At 40.5% G+C, this 22,233-nt stretch overlaps 2 protein-coding genes across 11 annotated transcripts; one reads left to right on the plus strand and one right to left on the minus strand.

The window, feature by feature from the left end:
- Window positions 1-748: 748 nt before the first annotated feature.
- Window positions 749-4,807, minus strand: NDUFB9 (NADH:ubiquinone oxidoreductase subunit B9). The gene is made up of 4 exons (XM_030010830.2): window positions 4,643-4,807; window positions 4,077-4,269; window positions 1,989-2,102; window positions 749-991 (listed from the first exon to the last, which is right to left on the minus strand). The coding sequence occupies exons 1-4, from the start codon at window positions 4,726-4,728 to the stop codon at window positions 860-862; spliced, it is 525 nt and encodes a 174-aa protein (XP_029866690.1). The 5' UTR covers window positions 4,729-4,807; the 3' UTR covers window positions 749-859.
- On the plus strand, window positions 4,313-21,897 carry TATDN1 (TatD DNase domain containing 1). Of its 10 annotated transcripts, XM_030010824.2 has the most exons (13): window positions 4,848-4,872; window positions 6,031-6,096; window positions 6,200-6,314; window positions 6,718-6,767; window positions 8,742-8,805; window positions 10,003-10,146; window positions 10,246-10,288; window positions 16,551-16,636; window positions 16,761-16,801; window positions 18,182-18,258; window positions 18,950-19,020; window positions 19,931-20,057; window positions 21,639-21,897. In XM_030010824.2, exons 6-13 carry the CDS (start codon window positions 10,005-10,007, stop codon window positions 21,739-21,741), a joined length of 690 nt encoding a protein of 229 aa, XP_029866684.1. In that variant the 5' UTR covers window positions 4,848-4,872; window positions 6,031-6,096; window positions 6,200-6,314; window positions 6,718-6,767; window positions 8,742-8,805; window positions 10,003-10,004; the 3' UTR covers window positions 21,742-21,897. The 10 variants fall into 10 exon arrangements, with proteins under 10 accessions (XP_029866682.1, XP_029866680.1, XP_029866686.1 ...); XM_030010822.2 differs by lacking the exons at window positions 4,848-4,872; window positions 6,200-6,314 and adding an exon at window positions 4,313-4,435; XM_030010820.2 differs by lacking the exon at window positions 6,200-6,314 and having other exon boundaries at window positions 4,771-4,872.
- Window positions 21,898-22,233: the final 336 nt, after the last annotated feature.

Here is a 22,233-nt window from a genome sequence, read left to right on the forward strand (position 1 = left end):
TTTTAACTGATACAGCTCTGTAGGTATCTAGGATTCAGGTTGTATGGGGATGAAATTCCTGCTGCTCTACAGCAGTGTCATCCACACCAGCAAGAAAGCATGACATTATAAGGAAGGTTTATGTCTTGTGAGATGTGATATCTACATGAAAAGTGCAGCAAAAAGAGCCTAATGAGGTGGGGAGGGAGGGCAGGAAGTCTTTATCCCTAAGCAAGGTTAAAAATACCCTCACTCCAGGAGCAGCCAAAGGCCATGTCTGTTGCTGTCAGTATCTTGAAACTCTAGCTTTAACACCTTGCCTGTATTTAGTACCAGATTCCAAGTTATGGGGCTGATATGAATTGTATATTGATTTTCATCCACTCCCTCCAGGCCTCCCTCCCTCCTCCTCCACAGTGGGAGACAGGCTCTTGCCACAGGTCTTCTCATCTCATTTGATCCCATCCCCCAGCAAATCTGCCTCTCCCGCCCCTTCAAGCTCACATTCCTTCTCTGGGAACATGAGTTTTATGTGGCCAATTATTTTTTCAGTCTCATAGTTGAGTTTTCTGACTCTTACTGTGAAAGCTGCAGTAAAACTTGCTCTGGTGTCAGTACCCCATTAAGACTTCTTCACAGGCTGGTCAGTGTTCTCTGACATTTTAGATACATAGTGTAGATGTTTGTTAACAGTCACCTATTCTACACTGCACAAACTGGAAGTGAAGTGTGCATGCTATAGAACAGTATGTCAGAAAAATGCCTTCTCTTTTACTTTGTTTAGCTTTATTTTTGTATCACTTAGAGTAGCATGTGGTCACTGCCATGTCAACTGCCTACAGAAGATAGACCGCTTTGATTCTCACGTGAAGTAATGCTTTTACATGGGAATTTCACGAGGTCTTGTAACATAATGCCACCACAGTGGTGGCAGATGACCTTCCTTACGAGCTGGAGGCAAAGCTTCAGTTCTTGGACCATCAGCTGGAGTTTCTTCTTCTAATTGCTTAATCTAGAAGACAAGACATAAAATTGCTTTAGTACATAAATACACATTTCCATAATGTGGTTTTCAGTGCCCAGGCAGTGAGCAAAACTAGACCCCATTTCAGAAGGGAAGAACCAGCAGTAACACCTTCAGCTGACAGACAGGTTTCATGTTTCCCCAGTATTCACTGAAACTCAGTAATCATTGCAAGCTCATATTACCTAATTGAGAAGGAATTTTTAGGAGTAGAGAGTGATTTGCAAGAGAAATTTTACTTAAAAGGTCATTATTTCCACATAATTCATGTCTACCATTGCTATGTTAAACAAACTGAATTCTCTTGCTGCTTTGAAAGGTGCCAGGTAACTACAAGTCCTGAACAACTTCATTCCAGTCCATAGGAGATCTCTATTTCTGCATGCCACCAACAGCCCTTTAGATGTTTTAAGTACATGTTTCTTGAAGCAGCATAAGTGCTGGCTGCCACTATGTTAATTCTGATAAGAGTGCCATACTACATACAAGCAAACTATTTCTCTACAACTGAACTGAAGAACTATTCAAATAACATCAACTTTTTCCAACTGAATCTCAGATTCGGATGGCCAGAAATTAGTCTCGATTCCCAGCTGATGAACACTGTAGTAAGTCACTTTCAAACATGTAACCAGAAAGTGTCAGAGCTTCACAGCAGCGGAAGAGGAATTCTCTGGTCATTAATCTCCTCTCATCCCCCTTTGGAATTTCTTTTAGCTAAACTGCTACAACAGCCCTGTGCTAAATAGCAGGTTCAGCTTTAACTTCAAATTCCCTTCACAGCCTTTAAGAAGCTGTAACTCCGAGATATCTGTGTAGGCATTTTAGGTCAAGTCAGTGTTTCACACTGCCAAGAGTTCTAATAAAGCAGAGTCTAAATGAGACTGCAGTAGGCATTCAATAATTTTTCCAAGAACACATCTAAATGTCACCCAAAATACTTGCGTGCTAAAGAGCCTTTAATTTGCTTTGAGCAAGCACTGACCTCTTTATCCCAGCTTTCCTGTTGCAGCTTCTTCCATTGCTCTCGTTTGGCAAAGTAATCAGGATACATTGCCTTCTCAGAAGGATGCCAGTAATCCAAGCACCATTCAGGAATCTGTTAAAGAAAAATATAATTTATATATATTATTTTTATATATGAAATCATATGTAGTACACATACAGAAGAACTAAACTCGATCACTGAAGCCAGTATTAAAATGGATCAATAACCCAGGAAATAAAGTACTACATAAAAGGCACCATTTAAGAGCTACCTGACTATTGTTAGGCTGAAGGCACTATATGGCAGAGGTCAGTACTTTTAATCTGTGTTTCACACATTATCCTAAATCATAGGAAGACATCATAGCAACTTGCTTAAATCATAGCATCCTGAAGACAAATCCCAGGTCATCTCCATTTATTCAAAAAGTTCTCGAAATAATTCCATCTGGTGGAAGAGATCTCATTTCTTCCCTTCCTTCTCCAAAAGGCAGCAGGTTAGAGAGATTCTTTTTTCCAACTACTAATTTCTTTTATTTGACAGAGACAGAACCTTACAGTTCATTTCTGCTTGTCTACAACTACTAAAAAAATCAGTGGCTTTTAAGATCTTGATAATGGTCTGACCTCCAAGACGTCCAGTCAAGAAAAAAAGCGAACTTTAAAATTCTGCAGCAGCATATCACTAAATGTTAAAGTTTTAAATAAAGGAACATTGATTAAAAAACAAAAAAACCCACCACCAAAACCCCCAATCCTTAAAAAAAGAAAATTAAGAAGCTGCTCCAATACCATCATTCACCCAGTGACATTTACACTTCCAGTTTCCTGCTGTGATTCTCATCAGTGAGTAATCCTTTGACTGAACAGAAATAGCAAAGCTGCTAATATTAAAAAAAAAAAAAAATCCACACACACCAAACAACAATTAAAACCATCAAACAGCCTGAGATCTAAAAATTACATTTTGTAGCAGCATCCACAATGGACAGTCACTGATATACCAAGAAGCCAAATCCTTGTGACAGCCATTTTGTTAAGAGTTTCAGCATATCAAACAGGGCAAAGAAAAGAGAACATAAACCAGTTTATATTTCTATATGAAGACTAATCCTGACCATTTATTGCTCAACTGGCCTTTTTTCCATCCAGATTCTCTCTCACTATTGTCTCTGCTACTGCTAAGGCCCACGGCCTTGGCATAAGCTTAAGCCCTCCTCTTCCTTTTTCACTCCTATGTTCTTTTTTCTGCCTCTGATAAATCTATGTCAGATTCTTCCTTCCACATGGCTTCTTATGCATTCTTATGTGATCAGATCTAATCTTGTGTCAGCGCTTTCTTCAAATTCAGGAGAAAATGGGTGCATACACTCTCTAGGTTAGTATTAACTTCTTGTAATGCATTAAGAGACAATACCGAGAAAGCAAAAACCCTGTGTTTTTTCTAAGCAACTTGTTTCTTTACTCCTAAATAGAAAAATCTAGGGGGAAAAAAAAGCCTCTAGAAGTGCCTAAAAATACAGCTTCTATTTTCAGGCTTACCACCTATCACACAGTGACGCACAGACACATATCTGGCACTACAGCATATGAAGGGAAATTATAATTTGCTGGAAGAACTCAAAATGCTGGAAGAACGATGGGACTGAGCGAAGCCCCCCAACAGCCAAGCTGACATCTGACAAGGCCAGAGAGAAACCAAGGCTGTGACCAGATGGCACCACAACGGGCAGCACAGCTTCCTGCACGTTGTTTACTGTCACAGCTCAGCTCCAACCTTTTCACTGTGCCTGCCTGACTCATCACAGAGCAGCTTCCATTTGGCAAAAGAGCAGATGCTTATCCCAGCAAAAAGAAGCTAGCTGTGTTCAGACAAACCAACAAACTCCACTTGCAAGGATCAGACAAGCGGGACAGCTTCTCCCATGCAAGCAGCAAGACGTTCAGCAGCAGTAAACTATTAAAGAAATGATACTGCTGAGTGAAGCTGCAGCCCTATGAAAGACCACTTCAAGCACTCACTTTACATTCACTATAAGAAGAGTAAGGTAAGCACAGTAATATACAACCTTACAGGCCACCTTACCTTGTAGCACTCATATCTCTCATAGGAAGTGCCCCCAGGGGAGTCAGGGAAGATGTATGGCTGAGGATGCTGGTTTGCCCAGAACTCCTCCTCGCCTGCCTTCAGCAGCTCTGTAGCTTTCACCATATCCTTCACATCCTTGTTCTTATCAAATCGTTCTCTCAGGAGGCAGGCAAAGTAGCGGTACTTGTCTCTACAGACAGAGATAGCACAATGACGTACGTTGGAGGAAAACACTAATCGCATAGAGAAACAAAGCTTGGCAACATCACCAGTCACCCCTGCGCAAAGACAGGATTTGGCCAGGGGCCGCCGAGGAGCTCCTGTTCCCACATCACCCTTTTCTGCGGCAGGCACAGGCAAGTTACCCTAGAGCCTTTTCCTCACCCTTTCAGCCATGCCTGGGGCGGGGGGGGGGGAGAAGACAAAGCGCTAGTCAAGCCCAACGCCCCGTCTCGGCAGAGAAGGCCAGCCCCCCCCCCGCTAAGCGCGGAGCTGAGAGGCCCCGCTCCTAGGAAGGACAGGTCTCTCCCCCTTCCCTAGGCGCACCTCCCTTCGCCTCTCACCGGTAGATGCACCAGGACTCCAGGTGCCGCAGGGATTTCTTATAGAGCCGCAGCACCTTCTGCTGGTGCGTCAGGTAGGCCGCCATTTCGGGCTGCCCTACCCCTCACCTTCGCGCGCGCAGGGGCTGACGGGAAGGTGGAGGACGTCGCCGCGCGCAGGCGCGTGGCTCGCGCTCCCGCTGCCGCCGCTGCTGCCGCCGCCGCCGCCATGAGCCGTGCCAAGTTCATCGGTGAGGGGAGAGCGGAGGCGGGTAGGGGGTCTGCGTCCCCGGCCCCGGTGGGGCTGGTCGCCTCGTCCCAGAGTCCCTCTGTACCTCGCCCGGTGCCGGGCTGAGGCCGCCCCGCTCCCTGAGGGGCCGAGCGTGGCGGGCGGGGGGCGTGGGCCGCTCTGGTGGTGGGGCCTGCCCCTCGTCCAGGGCTCGTCACCTTCTGCAGTCCCTCTCGGTGTCTCCGGGGCCGAGATGCAGGCCGCCTTTAGGCCTACGAGAAGTGTTTGGGAACGCTTCTGCCATCGCTGGGGGCTTCACGCGGGGCACTGAGGGGCTGCTGCGCGTCTCCTCAGAGTTATCCCTAAACTCTGGGGTTTCTGGCCGCTTCTCATCCCCTTTATCGCGTTGGCGCGTTAGTTGTGGTTGTTTCTAATTGTATGGCATTAGCTTGGATGAAAATGTTAATATTCTTAGGAAATTTGGCAGTAAGTATGTAAATTTGAGAAGGTCGGTTGAGATCGATGTTCTATGTGTGGCTGAGCAGCCTTGGAAAATTTCCCTTCCCACTGGAAACAGTGCTAGAAACGTGGGTTCTGGCAGCTGGAGAGGTGGTTGTTGCTGAAGCCTCTGCTTCAGCCCTTGGCTGTGAGGCTGCAGCTCAGGGAAGGCCTTGGGAGCCAAGTAGAAGGCGGCTGCACTGGGGCTGGAGTGGCTTCGGTCGGTGACTGCATTGCAGGTTTTGTTGTTCATGCTGCTGGCCAGGCTGGATGGTCACAGGCCGTAGGAGGGAAAACAGGCAGCTTTTGTGAGGCAGTCTGCTGCTGCTCCCACCAGTGTAAAGGCTGTATGCGAGATGCTGTGTTTTCCCTTCCCTGTTACTGCTTGTGGGCCAAGATAAATTTGTATTTTCATGTGAAAAGCGGAATTAATTGCAATAAACAAAATAGAATAAGTCTGGAGTTGCACAGAAGGCCAAAATTCAATTTTTCTGTCACTTCTAGTAAGAAGTAAGCTCTCAAATTATGCGAGTAAACTTATGCTTAAGCTTTATATGTCCTGTCAATGTGGTAGTTGGGGACTACTGAGATATGGTTTCCGTTGTCTTCCCTAGTTGGCTGACGCTCAGAATGAAATGCAGAGTGACTATAGCATCTAATTTCTATATTTGTTTTTTTATAGATATTGGTATTAACCTGACAGATCCTATGTTCAGAGGAATCTACAGGGGAACACAAAAACATCAAGGTAAATGTTGCTTTATATCTGCTGAAAGACCGAATCCCTCTTATTAAAATGGAAGCCTCTTACTTGTCAGCAAGTGAGGTTAGAACTTCTTTTTTCTCCTCAGAAACTGGATGCTTATTATTTACTATGGCTTGAAGAAGAAAGTGTGACAAAATAAGTTAGATGTTCTAAGCAAAATATACTGTCTTCTACTGAATTGCTCTTAAGTTGTCATACAGGTAACTGCTTCTAGAACAAAATGGAAAATTGCTGATGTATTTATGTTAGGATTGCATGGAAGAAACTGATCTGAGAATTATGATCAATAAACTATGAAGTATTGCATTGCTGAATCATAGTTACTAATTATAACTGATGCTTTTTTGCTGTCACGGCCTTTAGATATAAATGTAAAAAGAGTCTACTAAAGTATGTGGAAAACTTCCATTGACTTCTTGGATTTAAATTGTATCTTCAGTTATTGCATTTTGTTATTGTCTTCTAAAGATTACTGAAATGTGGTTTAAAGATTGTTTGTGATATGCATTTTGACTGCATGAAAGTGAGTTTTAGTTGAAAAGTAGTTAAATTATGCTGTAAAACCTGAAGTTCAATTTATGACATTTTTATGAACTTTCACAGATGACTTTTTGGATGTGGTAGAGAGAGCAGTCAAAATTGGCATTAAAAAGGTAATTTCTTATAATAAAATTTCTTTAATATTTTAAACTGCTTTCTAATACTTTGTTTTTTTAGTGCTCCACTATTAAAACAAATGTTTCTGCAACTTGCCATGGAAAATGCAGTAACTTTCTTCAACAGCATAAAACAAAAGCGTTCTGTGCAGAGCATTGTCTTTCATTTGCACAGATTGTTAGATGCTGATTATTTAAGTTCAGTGGTATCATATGTGGTATGTATGTAGAATTTCTTCTGTACAGTTTCAAGAGAAAGGTGTTCTCCTCTGACCTACTGCAGTCAACTAGTACGTAATTTTCTGTGTTAGTTGTATTATAGGCAGCCACTCCTGTCGTCTTGTATCCTGAGTGACTGACTCAACAGTTGCCACCACAGATCAAAACTCAAAAACTCTCCTGATAATAATCCTTCAGATATTTCTGTATGCAAAGGAAATTGGTAATTGCAGAACATCTGGGAGTGCCCATAAATTCTTACATCCGAATGTCTGCTAGTAAATACTGGCTTATGTGTATTTAAACTGCATCATTATGAACAGGTTTGTAACTCTTAGCTTGAAATCGGTGTTTTTAGCAGTGGACCACACTCCTTTTGTTATAATAGTCTAGCCTGCCTATATCTCTCTAAACTGAATAAATTGTCAAGACAAAAATATGAATTAAAATTGAATACAATGCACACTGTCACGAACGGTTCTACTGCACTAATAAGGCTGGTGGATTAGAAATAAAGAAATAAACCCTCCTCTAGAAGAGGAACAGACATCTCAGAAGTTTGCTAAAAGGCTCTCGTCTGAAAATAGTGGACAATAAACTGGTAGACAAAAAAAAGAAAGCTTTAGTGATGGAGAAGTTACCACACTGCAGCAAATACAGAATCATAGTCACTTTTACTGTGTTTATATTTGCTGTATAAGTACTGTTTAATCTTTATACCACCCTCTGAAAGTAAGTGGCAATTTTCCTACTTTATCATCAAAAATAGATTGGCTGCATAACTTTTTCAAGGTGCACAGTGAATTCAGAGATGGAATTCAGGAGTTCCATGTCCTTAGCTATGTTTTCAGTCTTGCTATTGTCCTGTACAGTGTCAGAAGTCTATCCCATCCCAGACTGTTTCTACTTGCCTAGAATCTTAATCTCTTTATTTGAAAATACTTCTATTTTTCTATATAGCTGCTGATTTATGGTAATTTTTGTGAAGTTTTGCCCTGTGATGTGTGTACACTGAGCCACTTTCAGCTTAATTTATTTTTCTGGTGATACTGTTGGGATGTGTCCATCTCTAATGGAGTATACTGCAGAAATGTCTGACTTGGTGCTGACCGAGTCTGGTATATAGCATGTGTAGGGATAGAAGTGGTCCAAAAGCAGTGTAGTCATCATTTATTAAGACCTAGGGTACAAGATCCTGCAAGTGGTGATTCAAAAAACACTGTAAGCAACGATTCTGGTGTGATAACCTTTGATCTTAAGGTAAAAATAAAAGATCAAAGGCAGAAATTCTTAAATTTGTAATCCCAACTCTGATACGGGCTCCTTTGTTGGTTTATCTACTTACTTAGTCATGTCTTGTTTTGGGTGTTGAGGAGTTCTTAGTTTCTCCACCTGTAAGACAAGGAGAATGTTTCTGATTATCATTTCTTGAATGCAAATAAAGTTTATTGAGTCATTGTCTAATACAGTTAATATTGCTGCAAATAGATGTATTTTATTAATTTAATGGTTTAAATACTTAGAAGATACTTGATAAAGAAAAAAAATCAGGTTTTGATACTTAGTGTATTTACTAGCTCCTGAGGACCATTGAGGTTTTACTGATTTATGAAATTTTGTCAAATATACATTAGTAATTGTCTTCTCATGTTCTCTGTCTAGATTCTTACTTATATCTGAGTGTTTTCTTAAACAGTCTGTTTGATGTTCAAAGAAGATCATACTGACTGACAGTACTTTTCTTCTTCCAAGTTTTTGATTACAGGTGGGAGTCTACAAGATAGTAAAGATGCATTGCAGCTGGCACAAACAAATGGTATTTCCACTTTAAACTTAATGTTGTCAGTCAAAAATATAACCTTCTCCACTCTCAGAATTAAATAGTACAAAAGGACCTGCCCCTGGTGGTGTTTCAGAATCTCAAAATGATAAATCATGTTTCAGAATGTGATGAATGCATTGTGTATGAGTTTCTGTATGTTGCTCTTTAGATCCCTCGGTGTTGGAAGGAATCAGTCTTTCCTGTAATTTCTATTTCTAGACAGAAATTACAGGAGATTTCTGGAATACAAATTTTGTTAGAAGGCTCTCCTAGAAATAAGCTGGAATGCTTATATGGTGTGGAAGATATGTTTTTTGGTAGTTTTTGTTTGTTTTTTACTTACCAATCTATCATGACCAGCTTGAACAAGAGAGGTATCTTTTTTCTTTACGGTTCTCCTAGCTTTACCTTTCTTTCTGTGGAAAGGCAAATATCATTCCACTAATTACTTAAGTATGTATTTGAACTAAAACACATGTTAAAGTACTATTTACGAAGAGAACCATAGAATAATTTAAGTTGGAATGAACCTGAGGAGTTAATTTGGTCCAACCCGATCAAGTTCCCCACCTCCATCAAAGAAGGGCTAGCTTTAAGATTAGGTCAAGTTGCTCGGGGCCTTATATAGTCTTCCCCCACTACACACGCTTTTACATTCTCCATAAAGGCACTTAGCAGAAGTGTTAGTTTTGGCACTAAGGTAATCTAGATTAGATGTGTGGGTGAATCGGGCTAGATGTTGCTTGTGAAATTCTGTAACAGCTTATGCAGAGGCACACTGCGTGCTGTCTGTATGAGGATGCTGAGGATAACCTGATGCATTTTGAATGAGATGTATTTCTGGGTGATCTCAAGAGGTTTCTTCCATCCTCAACAATTGTATGATTTGTTGAGGGCCGCTCCACCGGAGTAATTCAGCTTTGAGTTGCAGTTTTGGAGTATACTAAATAATGTGTACTCAAAAGAAACACATGCACGCACCCCTGCTGGAAATACTGTCTAACATTTTTTAAAGCAGAAAATACAAGTGTAATAAAATCATCACCAAGATAAAGATGTTCAAGGGGAGTTTTCTTTTAAAATTATGAGCAACAAAAAAAAGTCCAGATACAGATACTGTCTATACCTTATATAAATTTTCTTTTTTTTTTTTCTTTTTTCTTAAAACCTCCTAATACTATCTTGCTTTAGACATGTTCTACAGTACAGTTGGCTGTCATCCTACCCGCTGTGGAGAATTTGAGCAGAGTAGCCCTGAACAATATTTATCTGAATTAAAAAATCTGATTGAAAAAAATAAGACAAAGGTAATAGCAGTTGGAGAATGTGGCTTAGGTAAGTGTTATCTTAGTACTTCAATATTTTTTTTTTTTCTAGACATACATTAAAAAATCCTAAAACACTAAGTGGGTTTTTTGTTCTTTCTGTTTGTAGATTTTGATAGATTAGAATTTTGCCCAAAGGACATCCAACTCAAGTAAGAAACTTCTGATGACTGTAAATTGACTTGTAGCAATTTACAGGAGTGTTTTCTATCTTGTGTTCTACCACATAACATTTTGTCAGGTATAGACCTGCAATTTGCAGGGTTGGCTCTGGGGTTTTTTTGGCAGAAATTAAAGAAAGATGCCTACATTCAAGCAGTGCTATGTGCTAAATTTTGCTACCTGCCTGGTATTGACTTAGCATGTCTTTTTCTGTAAAATTGATCAGAATTTGTGGGTGTCTGGATGTGACAGGTGTTTGTTCTTGCTAATACTGAAGAACTCTTAGAGACTTATGGGGAGAAGAACAACTGTAGTGTGTGAAAGAATTAGGTTATTGATTGAAAGCCATGGGGAAGGGAACAGAACTGTCAAAAAGGCTAAGTTGGCAGTGTCAAAAATAAGCTTTTAGGAAGGGAGGTGCTAGCTGGGAGCAGGAATTGAGAGCTGATGAAAAAGATAATCTCAGGAGCTGGAGAGAGCTGTCTTTTGAAGTAATATATGCAGCATAGATACTGAATGGAAAGAAGCTAGCACAGCCCCTAAAATCAGCTTGCACTCTTGTACTCAGAACTTCTGTCTACAGAGGGAACTGACTGAAAGATATGTGATAAATTCAGATAAGAAGAGTGATTAATGAATTGTGCTTGCATATTACTGTTCTGAGTAAATTAGTCACTGGGGGGCAGTGGTTAGTTGTGTTTTTTTCTAATTGCCACGTTAGCAGTAATAGAGTTAATTTCTTCATAATGCTACAGTGATACAGTAAAGTATTCAGCAAAGTGGACAGAACTTTTTCTCCTGGTAGAATTCAGTGTACAGTTCAGCAAAGCACACCTTGGAGTATAACCTGTTTCTTTTCTGTGGCAGCCTAAAACACTGGTGGAGTATCATATTTTAAGATCCTTAACTGCCTTGATGTTATTGGGAGAAAAAAATTTATCTGATTTTCCTTATCTGATGGGCTGCAGCTGAAGACCTGTAGTGAAAAACTTCTAATCTAGTGCACTGAAATTGGGTTGTGAGGAAAGAGGTAGCAGGGTAGAACAGAAATCCCTTTTAAAGTGGTAGGTAAGTCCTTTCCAAATAAGTTTGATAATGACAGAAAGTCTTTATCTGAGCTATTTCATTGAATCGTATGAAATATATAAATCTAGTTTCTCAGAGCATTTTGGGAGCCCTTCCTGGAATTTGCAGTTGGAAGGAGGTGATTGATGAAAAAGACAGAAAGCAAGAAATATGAGGGAGTGAAGAAATATTGAAAGCCTCAAGGACAGATGCCTGCAAACATTGTGTTTGTAAATTCTGTATTTTCTAAATGGACAGCTTTCCCTGCTGCTCATTCTCCACATGTTTGTGAAGTGTGGTCAGGGTTTGGGGTTGTTTTCATTTCTGCTAATTGAATGCTATGGAGTTAGATACAGTCTGGCTTTCACGACCTTTAGCAGACTGGATGGTGGGTTCTTTGAATTAATATTCAACGTATGCTTGATAAATGAACTAAAAAAAAAAGGAAGGCAAAGTGTGAAATGCATGGAGGCAGGTCACCACTTTCCAGCTGATCTGCAGTTCAGGTGTTGTAGCAGTCACTGGAATAGCTAGCAAGCAGCTGCAGGGTTACCCCGTAGAAGAGAAGTATGGTAATTTCCCAGTGGGTAGTATCTGAGCATGACCTCTGTTTTGTTTAATGTTTAATCATTATTTTCTAGTTAGTTATGCTGTGTTTTCTTCTGGGTGATTTTCACCTGTAAAAAGTGAACATTATTTTTTTAATCCTTTTTCTTGGATTGGAAAGCTAATAAAGATGAAATTCCTTTGTTGAAGCAGCCCTAAGAACTTTTTTTGTCAGAATTTTTCTCCATTCTCATAACTTTTCCAACAGAAAATGGTGATTTGAATGGTAGTTAGATGAAGCTACTGCCTTCATATTATGGTGAAGGTCACATTATAAATGGACTGATAAGTCTATAGAAGTTTCACTTCTGCTGTGCTACTGGAAGGGATTTGTGGGGTTTAGTGACATGGAAACAGGAGTTTTATTAACCAAATTGGACGCGATGAACAAAATCACATACACTATTATTCATACATTAATCCAGAATTGTTTGTCTGGCGATATTCTACCTCAACAAGGCCAATTTGCTTCAGCTCCTGTGGTGTCTTGATTCCAAACCTGAAAATACCATAGTATTTGAACTTTATGGTCAAAACTAAACCTGTGAACAACCATGCAAAATATTTAAAAACTTCTTTATTGAGAGGCAACATAGAACCAGCATATATTGAATGACAGTCTACTCACCCAAAGAAAAAGGTTGTTCCTTCAGCACTGGAGCTACTAAGGTTTAGTTTCCTACTGACTTATTTTGTTACCATTCTGATCACTGTACATCTGGTTTCTTCATGCTTTTCCAGGCTTTCTCTTTCCCTTTCTCTTTGTTTTTATTTTTTCTCTCCAAGAACTTCCCCATTCACCTCCTCTTTCTCTTTGACAGGACAAGTAGCAGCATGTGTACAAGTAGCTTCATTGTTTCTAGGAATTCAAGATGCTTGACTTGGCTTACCATTTGTAGGGGCACTAAATTTTGTACTTCCAAGACCACTACCCTTCTCAAAATGAGATTGAAATTGGCAGTAGGTTACTTAGGGGACTTACTTGCAGCTCACTGTCTAAAACCTCATTTCCTTAGGAAACAAGCCTGTTTAAAAAAAAACAAAACACCAATAATCAAGCAACTGTAGCTATTTAACTGCAAGAGCAATCATGAGTTGCAATTAAAGTTATATTTAGTCAAACAAGCTAAACTAAGCACCGCAGCTAGACTACAAAGAAGATTCAAAGTAGGTGTAATTAATTCTCCTGAATTTTCATGTCAGTTTTTAACATTACAGCTGATCTCTTTTGCACCTGTTCTATCTCAAAAGATCTGCACTGATAAGCAGGGAAGGTAACTTTTGTCAGAGGAATCACAGAATGGTTTGGGTTGGAAGGGACCTTAAAGACCATCTAGTTCCAACCCTGCTGCCATGGTTGGCAACACCTTCCACTAGACCAGGTTGCTCAAAGCCCCATCCAACCTGGCCTTGAACACTTCCAGGGATGGGGCATCCACTACTTCTCTGGGCAACCTGTTCCAGTGCCTCATCACCCTCACAGTAAAGAACTGCTTCCTTACATCTAATCTAAATCCACCCTCTTTCAGTTTAAAGCCATTACCCCTGGACCTTTCACTACATGCCCTTGTAAAAGGTCCCTCTCTGGCTTTCTTGTAGGCCCCCTTTAAGTACTGGAAGGCTGCTAGAAGGTGTCCCCGGAGCCTTCTCTTCTCCGGGCTGAACAACCCCAACTCTCTCAGCCTGTCTTCTTAGGAGAGGTGGTCCAGCCCTTTGATCATCTTCATGGCCCTCCTCTGGGCTCGCTCCAACAGGTCCATGTCCTTCTTATGTTCGGGGCCCCAGAGCTGAACGCGGTATTCCAGGTGGGGTCTCATAAGAGCAGAGTAGAGGGGGAGAATCACCTCCTTTGACCTGCTGGCCATGCTTCTTTTGATGCAGCCCAGGATACGGTTGGTTTTCTGGGCTGCAGGTGCGCATTGCTGGCTCATATTCAGTTTTTCATCCACTAATACCCCCAAGTCCTTCTCCTCAGGGCTGCTCTCAATCCACTCATTGCCCAGCCCGTATTTGTGCTTGGCATTGTCCCAACGCACGTGCAGGACCTTGCACTTGGTCTTGTTGAACTTCATGAGGTTCTCACGGGCCCACCTCTCAAGCCTGTCAAGGTCCCTCTGGATGGCATCCCTTCCCTCCAGCGTGTCGACCGCACCACACAGCTTGGTGTCATCCACAAACTTGCCGAGGGTGCACTCAATCCCACTGTCCTAGTCACTGACAAAGATGGTAAACAGCGCCGGTCCCAATACCGACCCCTGAGGAATGCCACTTGTCACTGCTCTCCACTTGGACATGGAGCCATTGACTGCAACTCTTTGACCATCCTGCCAACTCCTTATCCACTGAGTGGTCCATCCATCAAATCCATGTTTCTCCAATTTAGAGACAAGGGTGTCATGCAGGACAGTGTCAGATGCTTTGCAGAAGTCCAGGTAGATTGTCAGTTGCTCTTCCCTTATCCACCAACACTGTAACCCTGTCACAGAAGGCCACCAGATTTGTCAGGCACGATTTGCCCTCAGTGAAGCCATGGTGGCTGTCACCAGTCACCTCCTTATCTTCCATGTGGCCTAGCACAGTTTCCAGGAGGATCTGCTCCATGATCTTGCGGGGCACAGAGGTGAGACTGACTGGCCTGTAGTTCCCCAGGTCTTCCTTTTTTCCCTTTTTAAAAATGGGGGTTATGTTTCACCTTTTCCAGTCAGTGGGAACTTCCCTAGGCTGCCACGACTTCTCAACTATGATGGACAGTGGCTTAGTCACTTCAACTGCCAGTTCCGTCAGGACCTGCAGATGCATCTCATGAAGTCCTATGGACTCATGCATCTTCAGGTTCCTTAGATGGTCTCAAACCTGTTCTTCTACAACTGGTTCTTCATTCTCCCAGTCCCTGCCTTTGCTTTCTGTGACTTGGGTGGTGTGGCTGGGGCACTTGCAAGTGAAGACTGAGGCAAAAAAGTCGAGTACCTCAGCCTTCTTCATGTCCTGGGTAACCAGGTCTCCTGTTTCCTTCCAGACAGGGCCCACGTTTTCCCTAGTCTTCCGTTTGTATCACTGACGTACCTACAGAACCTTTTCTTGTTGTCCTTGACGTCCCTGGCCAGATTTAATTCTATTGGGGCTTTAGCTTTCCTAACCTGATCCCTGACTGCTCGAACAATTTCTCTGTATTCCTCCCAGGCTACCTGTCCTTGCTTTCACCCTCTGTATCAACCTGTAGTATACAGAAAATAGTGAAAATTGCACAAAATTAAATGACTGGTTGCATTGTCTTTTTTATTATTGTGTTTATTATTTATATGTTAGGAAAATGTAAATCAAACTAATGGTTTGCTGCCACTTTCTCCTGATTGATATGTGAATCATACACAGTGATATGTGGACACTTGAGTTTGTCTTTGAAATGTTTCTGACACCTGATGATGAGAATGCCCCAGTGCCCTGGACTGCTTTTAACAGCAACACCTAAAGAAATCCAGTATGTGTGTACAGTCCCAGCCTGTTGGGACCCGCAGTGTCATTCTCCTGCCTTGTCTAGATAATGTCATCTCTCAAATTACGTATGGATACTGAGTCACTTACGCACTGTTGGCCATCTGCCATGCCTAAGTTCCTCTGCTGTGTTTCCTGAGCATTGGTTATTTGCATGCCTGGGTGTAGTGTGGCAGACAGAAATGGTAAATGATAATGTCCTGGGATCAGAACTACCTGCAAATGACAAGTGATGGGTTAGTTCAGTGCTAATTAGTTTCCTTTTGAAACTGCACTGGGGAAACTGGCTACCTAGTTACCTTCGCTCTGCCCACATTTTTATGTCTCTTCATAGGATGGCTGCCTTGCTGTTACTGCTCCTTCAAAGGGAATACTAGGAATAGAAGGTAGGGATAAAATGAGTGAAAAGGAAAGGATGCAGGCACACAAAGGAGAGGGGGGGAAAACAGTGGAAGACTTTGAAAGAGTGAAGACAATAGACAGAATGGGGCAGAAGTAAGATGCCTAATACTGGTATTTGTTCCACCCCAAAAGAAGAAAGACTGACCTTCATGGAAGGGCAAACAAAAACTCTGGATTGTTACTTTACAGGCCAGCCAGCTCTGATGTGGTTTGGCCATTTGAGGCTATAGAAGTCTGCTTAGTGCTCCCTCACTCACCCTCACCGCATTTACAAGTGCTTCTTGAAATAGTGGTCTGCGTGTGATCCACACTCTCCCATTCCTGACATTTCAAAACTTTGTGGAAAGAACAGTCAGTTCCTCTTTCATTAAAAATAATAAATAAAGAACTCCAACACCCGCACTACACAAGTGTACATGCTTAGCATAGATATGTGTGTATTCTTCCAGTACTGATGCTCTTGACCGCTTCTTCTCTTTCTTCCAGCATAGATCACTCCTATGTGAATATACCATGGGAAAGTTTCTTTTAAATCCTTGCACAAATAAGAGCTTTTGCATGGCAAATCCATTAATTCTGTCTTTAGTTCTGGAGGACAAAAGCATACAAGCACTGGAAAAAACTCTTCTACTGTCATTATTTGCTCTTAGACTGAGTTTCTGTTTAAAGGTGATTTTTATTTTACAGGTATTTTGAAAAACAATTTGACCTGTCAGAGCAGACAAAACTGCCCATGTTTCTGCACTGTAGAAACTCACATGCTGAATTTTTAGGTGGGTTTTCTTTGAGAATTTCATATTCAGAGCAAATTCTGAATATGAAAAATCTGGAAACCTGAATCTTTCACCTTTGTCTGTTATAAAGCTGTCTTATATTTTTATTTATTTCATTACATAGACATAATGAGAAGAAACCGAGATAGATTTGTGGGAGGGGTGGTAAGTATGGACTTCAGTGTAGCATTCATTTTTACATGCAAGTGTGTGAATACTGTTGCTTAATATGCAACTTCTTGTTTGTCATGGAATCTAGGCAGGCTTCCTGTTACATGATTTAAGTTATTATTAATTAACAAGTGTTTTCCAGGCCCTTCTAGTATTTTTATTTTCGTTGCTTATTCAACAGCTTTTTTGCAAGGTAAGAAGATAGGCTGAGAAAAAGCCCCGCAGCTGACACGAGCAGTTTTTCCTGGCCTGTCAGAAGGACAGTTTAAGTACCTTGTAATTGACATTGGCCTTTTCCCAATTCTTCAGTGTCTGTAACTGCAGTGCATTCAGACCACAGATAATTTAGATGCATGTTCCCAGTGGAAGCTGTAACCTCAAACATTTGCTTCTGACGTTAGACGTCATTTTCAAATTAGATCCAGATGTAACTTTTGATTGCTTTATGTCTTTAGATATTCAGATCATGTATTTTAATTCAAAAGCATAACAGGAAAAACTTTGGATGAAATGATTAAGTAAGTCCAGCAACACTCTTTCAGGTTTCCATTATGGCAGGGTTTTCCAAAAGTAGTAAATGCTTGGATTATTCTATCCTACTAACATCAGGCCACACCTCCTACAATAGTATCTCAGTCCCCAGGTTTCCCCTTTGTTACCGCAAAAACCTTTCCCTAGCTCAGTACTTTGCATGTTGTGCTCTTACGTAATACTGTACAGTCTCTCCTTCCTTCCTTTTCTGCAAAACCGGTGACTAGTGGAGAAATGACGAGCAGGCACCCTGTGCAACTGACTGTCCCCCTCGCAGCGTTGGGAAGCAGACAGTCTCTTTACTCCTCTCGGGCTGAGAAGCTGCAGTTCCCAGATGCGTTACGCTGTTTGTACCTTGTGACTTGCCACTTGCCTTTTTAGTCCCTGGGATGACCAAATAGACTATCTGTCTAGTTCCAGTGGACTAAAATCTGTGGAGAACGTAACATTGACAGTGCCCTGTAGGGAATACTGATGAAAGAATATAAAAATTCAGCATGCACAGGATTAGTTCCTGTGTATGGTCTCCCAGCTATCAGCTACAGGAAGTTCCTAGGCCAAAAGCATTATCACTGGATAGGCCTTTTCTACACATACTTATCACTAAGAAAACGTGGTAGCTGCTTCTATTGCAGTATTCAAGTGACTTCAGCCTGAACTTTTCCCCAAATTCAGAATCAGCTAAGCCATGTCCCTTCTTTATGTTTGTACTGATGTGTAATGCATACTATCAAAGGTATTTATAATGCAAATAAAAGCTAATAAATACTTTTAAATGATTGGAGTTTTAAATGAAGTACATATATTTGTATGTATGTGTGCATCTATTTATGTATGTTCTAGGTGCATTCTTTTGATGGCACAAAGGAAGAAGCAGCAGCTATAATAGATTTGGATCTTTATATTGGAATAAATGGCTGGTAAGTTCTTTACAAGAAATGAAACTATTTTAAAATGTCAGCTGTAGTGAACTCATTGCTTTCTTTTAAACAATGAGGTCAAGTTTTCAAAGCTCCCTAGACTCTTGATCATCTGACAGATTTAGAATTGCACTCATTAGTCTGTTAGCCATAAAAAGATCTTCACTCACAGCTCAGCGAGTTAATCTAGTCTTAGGTCCATTCTACTACCCTCAGGTCAATCCCTGTTTGTAAATAAGTAAGGTTGTTGAACGTGGAAGCAGTCCTTCTGAGAAGCATTTAAAAAATAGCGTAATTTTAAGCTGCCACGTCAAATCCAGGAGTAATGCAAATGTAACCTGAGCAGCCTTATCTACCGATTATGCAGTCTGAATTCTCAGCAGTCATCTGGCCAAAAGCCAGCCCGCACCACTTTGTAAGTTGCATGGGTTGCCGAGGCCAAGCAAATATGGGCAGTGCAGGCAGGGGTTCTGCATGCTTAGTAGGGTGAGATGGCTTCACTGAGTAACTCTCCAAATTTGCTGTTTCCTGCAAAGTTTGAATTTACAGGCAGCACTTTTAAAAATGAAGCAAATTATATTCACTAACAAAATTATTTAGGAAGCTGCCTTTCCTGCAAAACATTTCAACAGGCAAACTAATTTCTTTTATACATTTTGAGTGTATTTTTAACCAAACTCTGATTTTCTAGTTCATTGAAAACAGAAGCCAACTTGGAAACACTGAAATCAATTCCTAGTGAACGATTAATGATAGAGACTGGTAAGATTTTATATCTTCGTCAGTTTGTGACTTAATCACTATTGGGCAACAAGATATGCTTGTATAGCAATGATAAGGCAGATTCAAGACCTACGGAGTTCGGAGTAGAAAAAGGACTGGCTGTTCCTTCACTTTGGAAAGCAGTTTACGGACTCCAGAAACTCTCCTTTTCAGCCTTCTGCTGGGAGGAATAAGCTGCCGTGTCAGTTCCTGACATTGCAGGGGAAGATGAAAAGGACAAATTGACAAGCCCAGATTTTTAAATGTACTTAGGTACCAGAATCCTGCTTGAATATCTTTTAAAATCTAGCTTGCTGGAGATGTGCCAAACACAGGGCAATGGCTATGAGTTTGCCGCTGGTGGCAGTAACGGCATTTGGAAACAACTGCTCTTTAAATGGAGGAAGGTGGAAGAACGCTTGAATTCCCCTCTTGGCCTAATGAGCAGTGATTTTAACTGACTGTCTAGGGATGCCTTTTTTGTTGGCATGTTCATGTCAATTATCAATAACTGCCAGTTATAAATACAGTATTTATTTTGATTTCTGAATCTGAGAAAGAAAAACCACGAACTGCCTAAATCCTTAAATTTATTTGCACATGAAGTACAGACCTCTTAAAAGTTCTACAGAAACGGACACGGTGTATCTAGCTATCGTTATAATATCAGAGGGAATTAGTGTTATGTACTATGCTGATTTTTTTAAATGTAAAATCTTGAGGGTAACAATGTAAAAATTCAAAGATTGTGAAGACATTAAATTGCCCAAATCTCTTAAATTCCATTTTGAATTCGAAGTCACTGCTAGAAAGAGATTGCAAGAACTTTTGTCTGTGGAAGTAGTTGATTAAACTATCTCATGCTATTCTCAAACGACTGCATACTCTTCTTTTTTTAAAATTAAACTAGATGCGCCTTGGTGTGGAGTGAAAAATACTCATGCTGGATCAAAATATATTAAAACTACGTTTCCTACAAAAAAGAAATGGGAAATAGGGCACTGCTTGAAGGACAGAAATGAACCCTGCCATATAATGTAAGTGTACTGCTGTACTATTATTTAAAATACTTCAGATCTCACAGGGAAAAAAAAATGGGAAAAAATCAGTTCACTGGAAATGTAGTAAATAGAAATGAGTTCTAAATTTATAGAAACTTGTGCAAGGTATTGCTTTATAGGCTGTGGAAAAATCTAAAAGGTCTCAATTTTCCCACTTCAGAAATTCTGGATGTAAAAAGCTCTCTGAAAGTGAAACCAGTACTGTTTTTAAATTTTACTTGATACACTGGAGAAGGGGTTAAACCCTGTAAAGTAACCTGACTTGACTAAATTTCACTCAGTTGTTGTTCCAGTTATTTTTAAAACTGGTACCAGCACTGGAGCTGTGCAGTCCTCCGCAGAGGGGGCAGTACTGAGACACCGAGCAGTGCTTGTGACATCAACTGCCATAACATGAATTTGGTTAGGATCATTTCTTCATTCTGCTACTGTGCTTAAAAAAAATGGATCCTGTGAAGTTTAGGTATGAGTAACAGCAGTCAACGTAACAGAATAGCGAAAGAAAACTATAGGGGCTTATGGACAGAGTTAGAAAGTACAGAAACTGGTTTCTGCCACCTTTTCACATGCTTCCTCATAGAGGTGTGAAAAGCACGGAAATGTATCATTTTAGTGAAAATGTTTAGTTATCTCATCTCCATTAAATGTTTTCCTGGCTGCAAAGCACAGGAGCAGTCATGAAATGGGCTAATTCTGCATCTAGGAAAATATCTGCATTCCAGTAATTGTTAAGAGCAACTTTTTCTACTCTGTCTTCCTCAAAATGTTTAGCTATTATGTAAGTTAAGAGGCAAGATCCAAAAACCAAAACCACCAAACCCTACCACCAAGCTTGAGGTTCTTTACTCTTCACCATGAAGCTTTTTTTCTGCTACTAGAAAAAAAATGAAAGTATAACGCATCTTAGGAACTGTGCAGAATATTCATTTTTCTCAGAATGCAGAGAAAAGATTGTGGCTTGGTTTTCTGTTAGTGTTAATGCTATTCATCCCATTTCTTTTGCCCCCTTTTCCTGGCTTGTATCAAGGCTATGGGCCTTTTAAAATTGCTCATTTAACATTTACTGCAAATATCTGAATGCATTAATCACAATTAATCTAGAGAATGGGGAAGTAGGAATAAGTTACTTTGGCAGCTATACTCAAGATAAGGCTGCATCTGGAATTTAAGCTTTGCCATAGACCAGTTTATTCATAGTGCAACTTTAGCCTTGAAAGGCTGATGAATTTCAGTCTGAAAAATGAAGACCATTGATAAAGACACCCACAAAATGACACTTTCTTTGAAACAGAAAGCTGTTTAATTACCTCCAAACAAGAGTCAAAAGACCAAAGATGAATCTGTACCAGTGAGCAACCAGTGTTCAGTGTAAAGGAAATGGCAGTTAGTGACTTAAAAGTGAAGCTATTTGCATATCTGAGCACCCTGCCCTGCTGCTCTCAGCATAGGTTTTTATTCCAGGTTAATCTTAGTGACTTGTACATAATACATGCAGCAGTCTGAAGTATATTTGGTACTGAGTTTCAGAGTCTTCTAATACCAATCTTTCTTTTTTAGTCAAATACTGGAAATAATGGCAGCAGTAAGAGAAGATGACCCACTCGAGTTGGCCAATACTCTATATAACAACACTATTAAAGTCTTCTTTCCAAATATATAAAGTTGTTTTTTCTTACATTTATTCAGCATAACTTTAGTAAATATACTGCAAAAACTTAAAAATTACCATATCTGCAAGTTCTTATCAATGGAAGCCACTATGTAGTGCTTTTATTTTTTTTTCCTAATGGTACAAGATTAAAGCTGCTTTTGAAAAGGTGGTCTGCATTTGTGCAGTTTCTCAGCCCTGTTTCCCTTTCATCAAGATTCAGGATTGATTTCAAGGACAGCCCAAGTTAGCAACTCTTGTTAATACCTGTATGCATTACAAGATGAATATCAGGCTGTTGAGTTCACATGTAGAGCACTTCAAGCTACTACTGGTAATTCAGAAGTGTTTAACACATCAATGGCATGCTTTACTACTTTACCAGAAAGCTTAGCAGTTTTGTCATTTGTTCCACGTACGCAAATGCTATAACATTAAGTCTACCAACCTAAATTTTTATTTACTTTATTTTTTTAAAACACAACTCACTAGTTTTTAACGATA

The sequence above is a fragment of the Aquila chrysaetos genome, chromosome 4 (genome assembly GCF_900496995.4).
Source record: "Aquila chrysaetos chrysaetos chromosome 4, bAquChr1.4, whole genome shotgun sequence".
NCBI lineage: Eukaryota > Metazoa > Chordata > Aves > Accipitriformes > Accipitridae > Aquila > Aquila chrysaetos.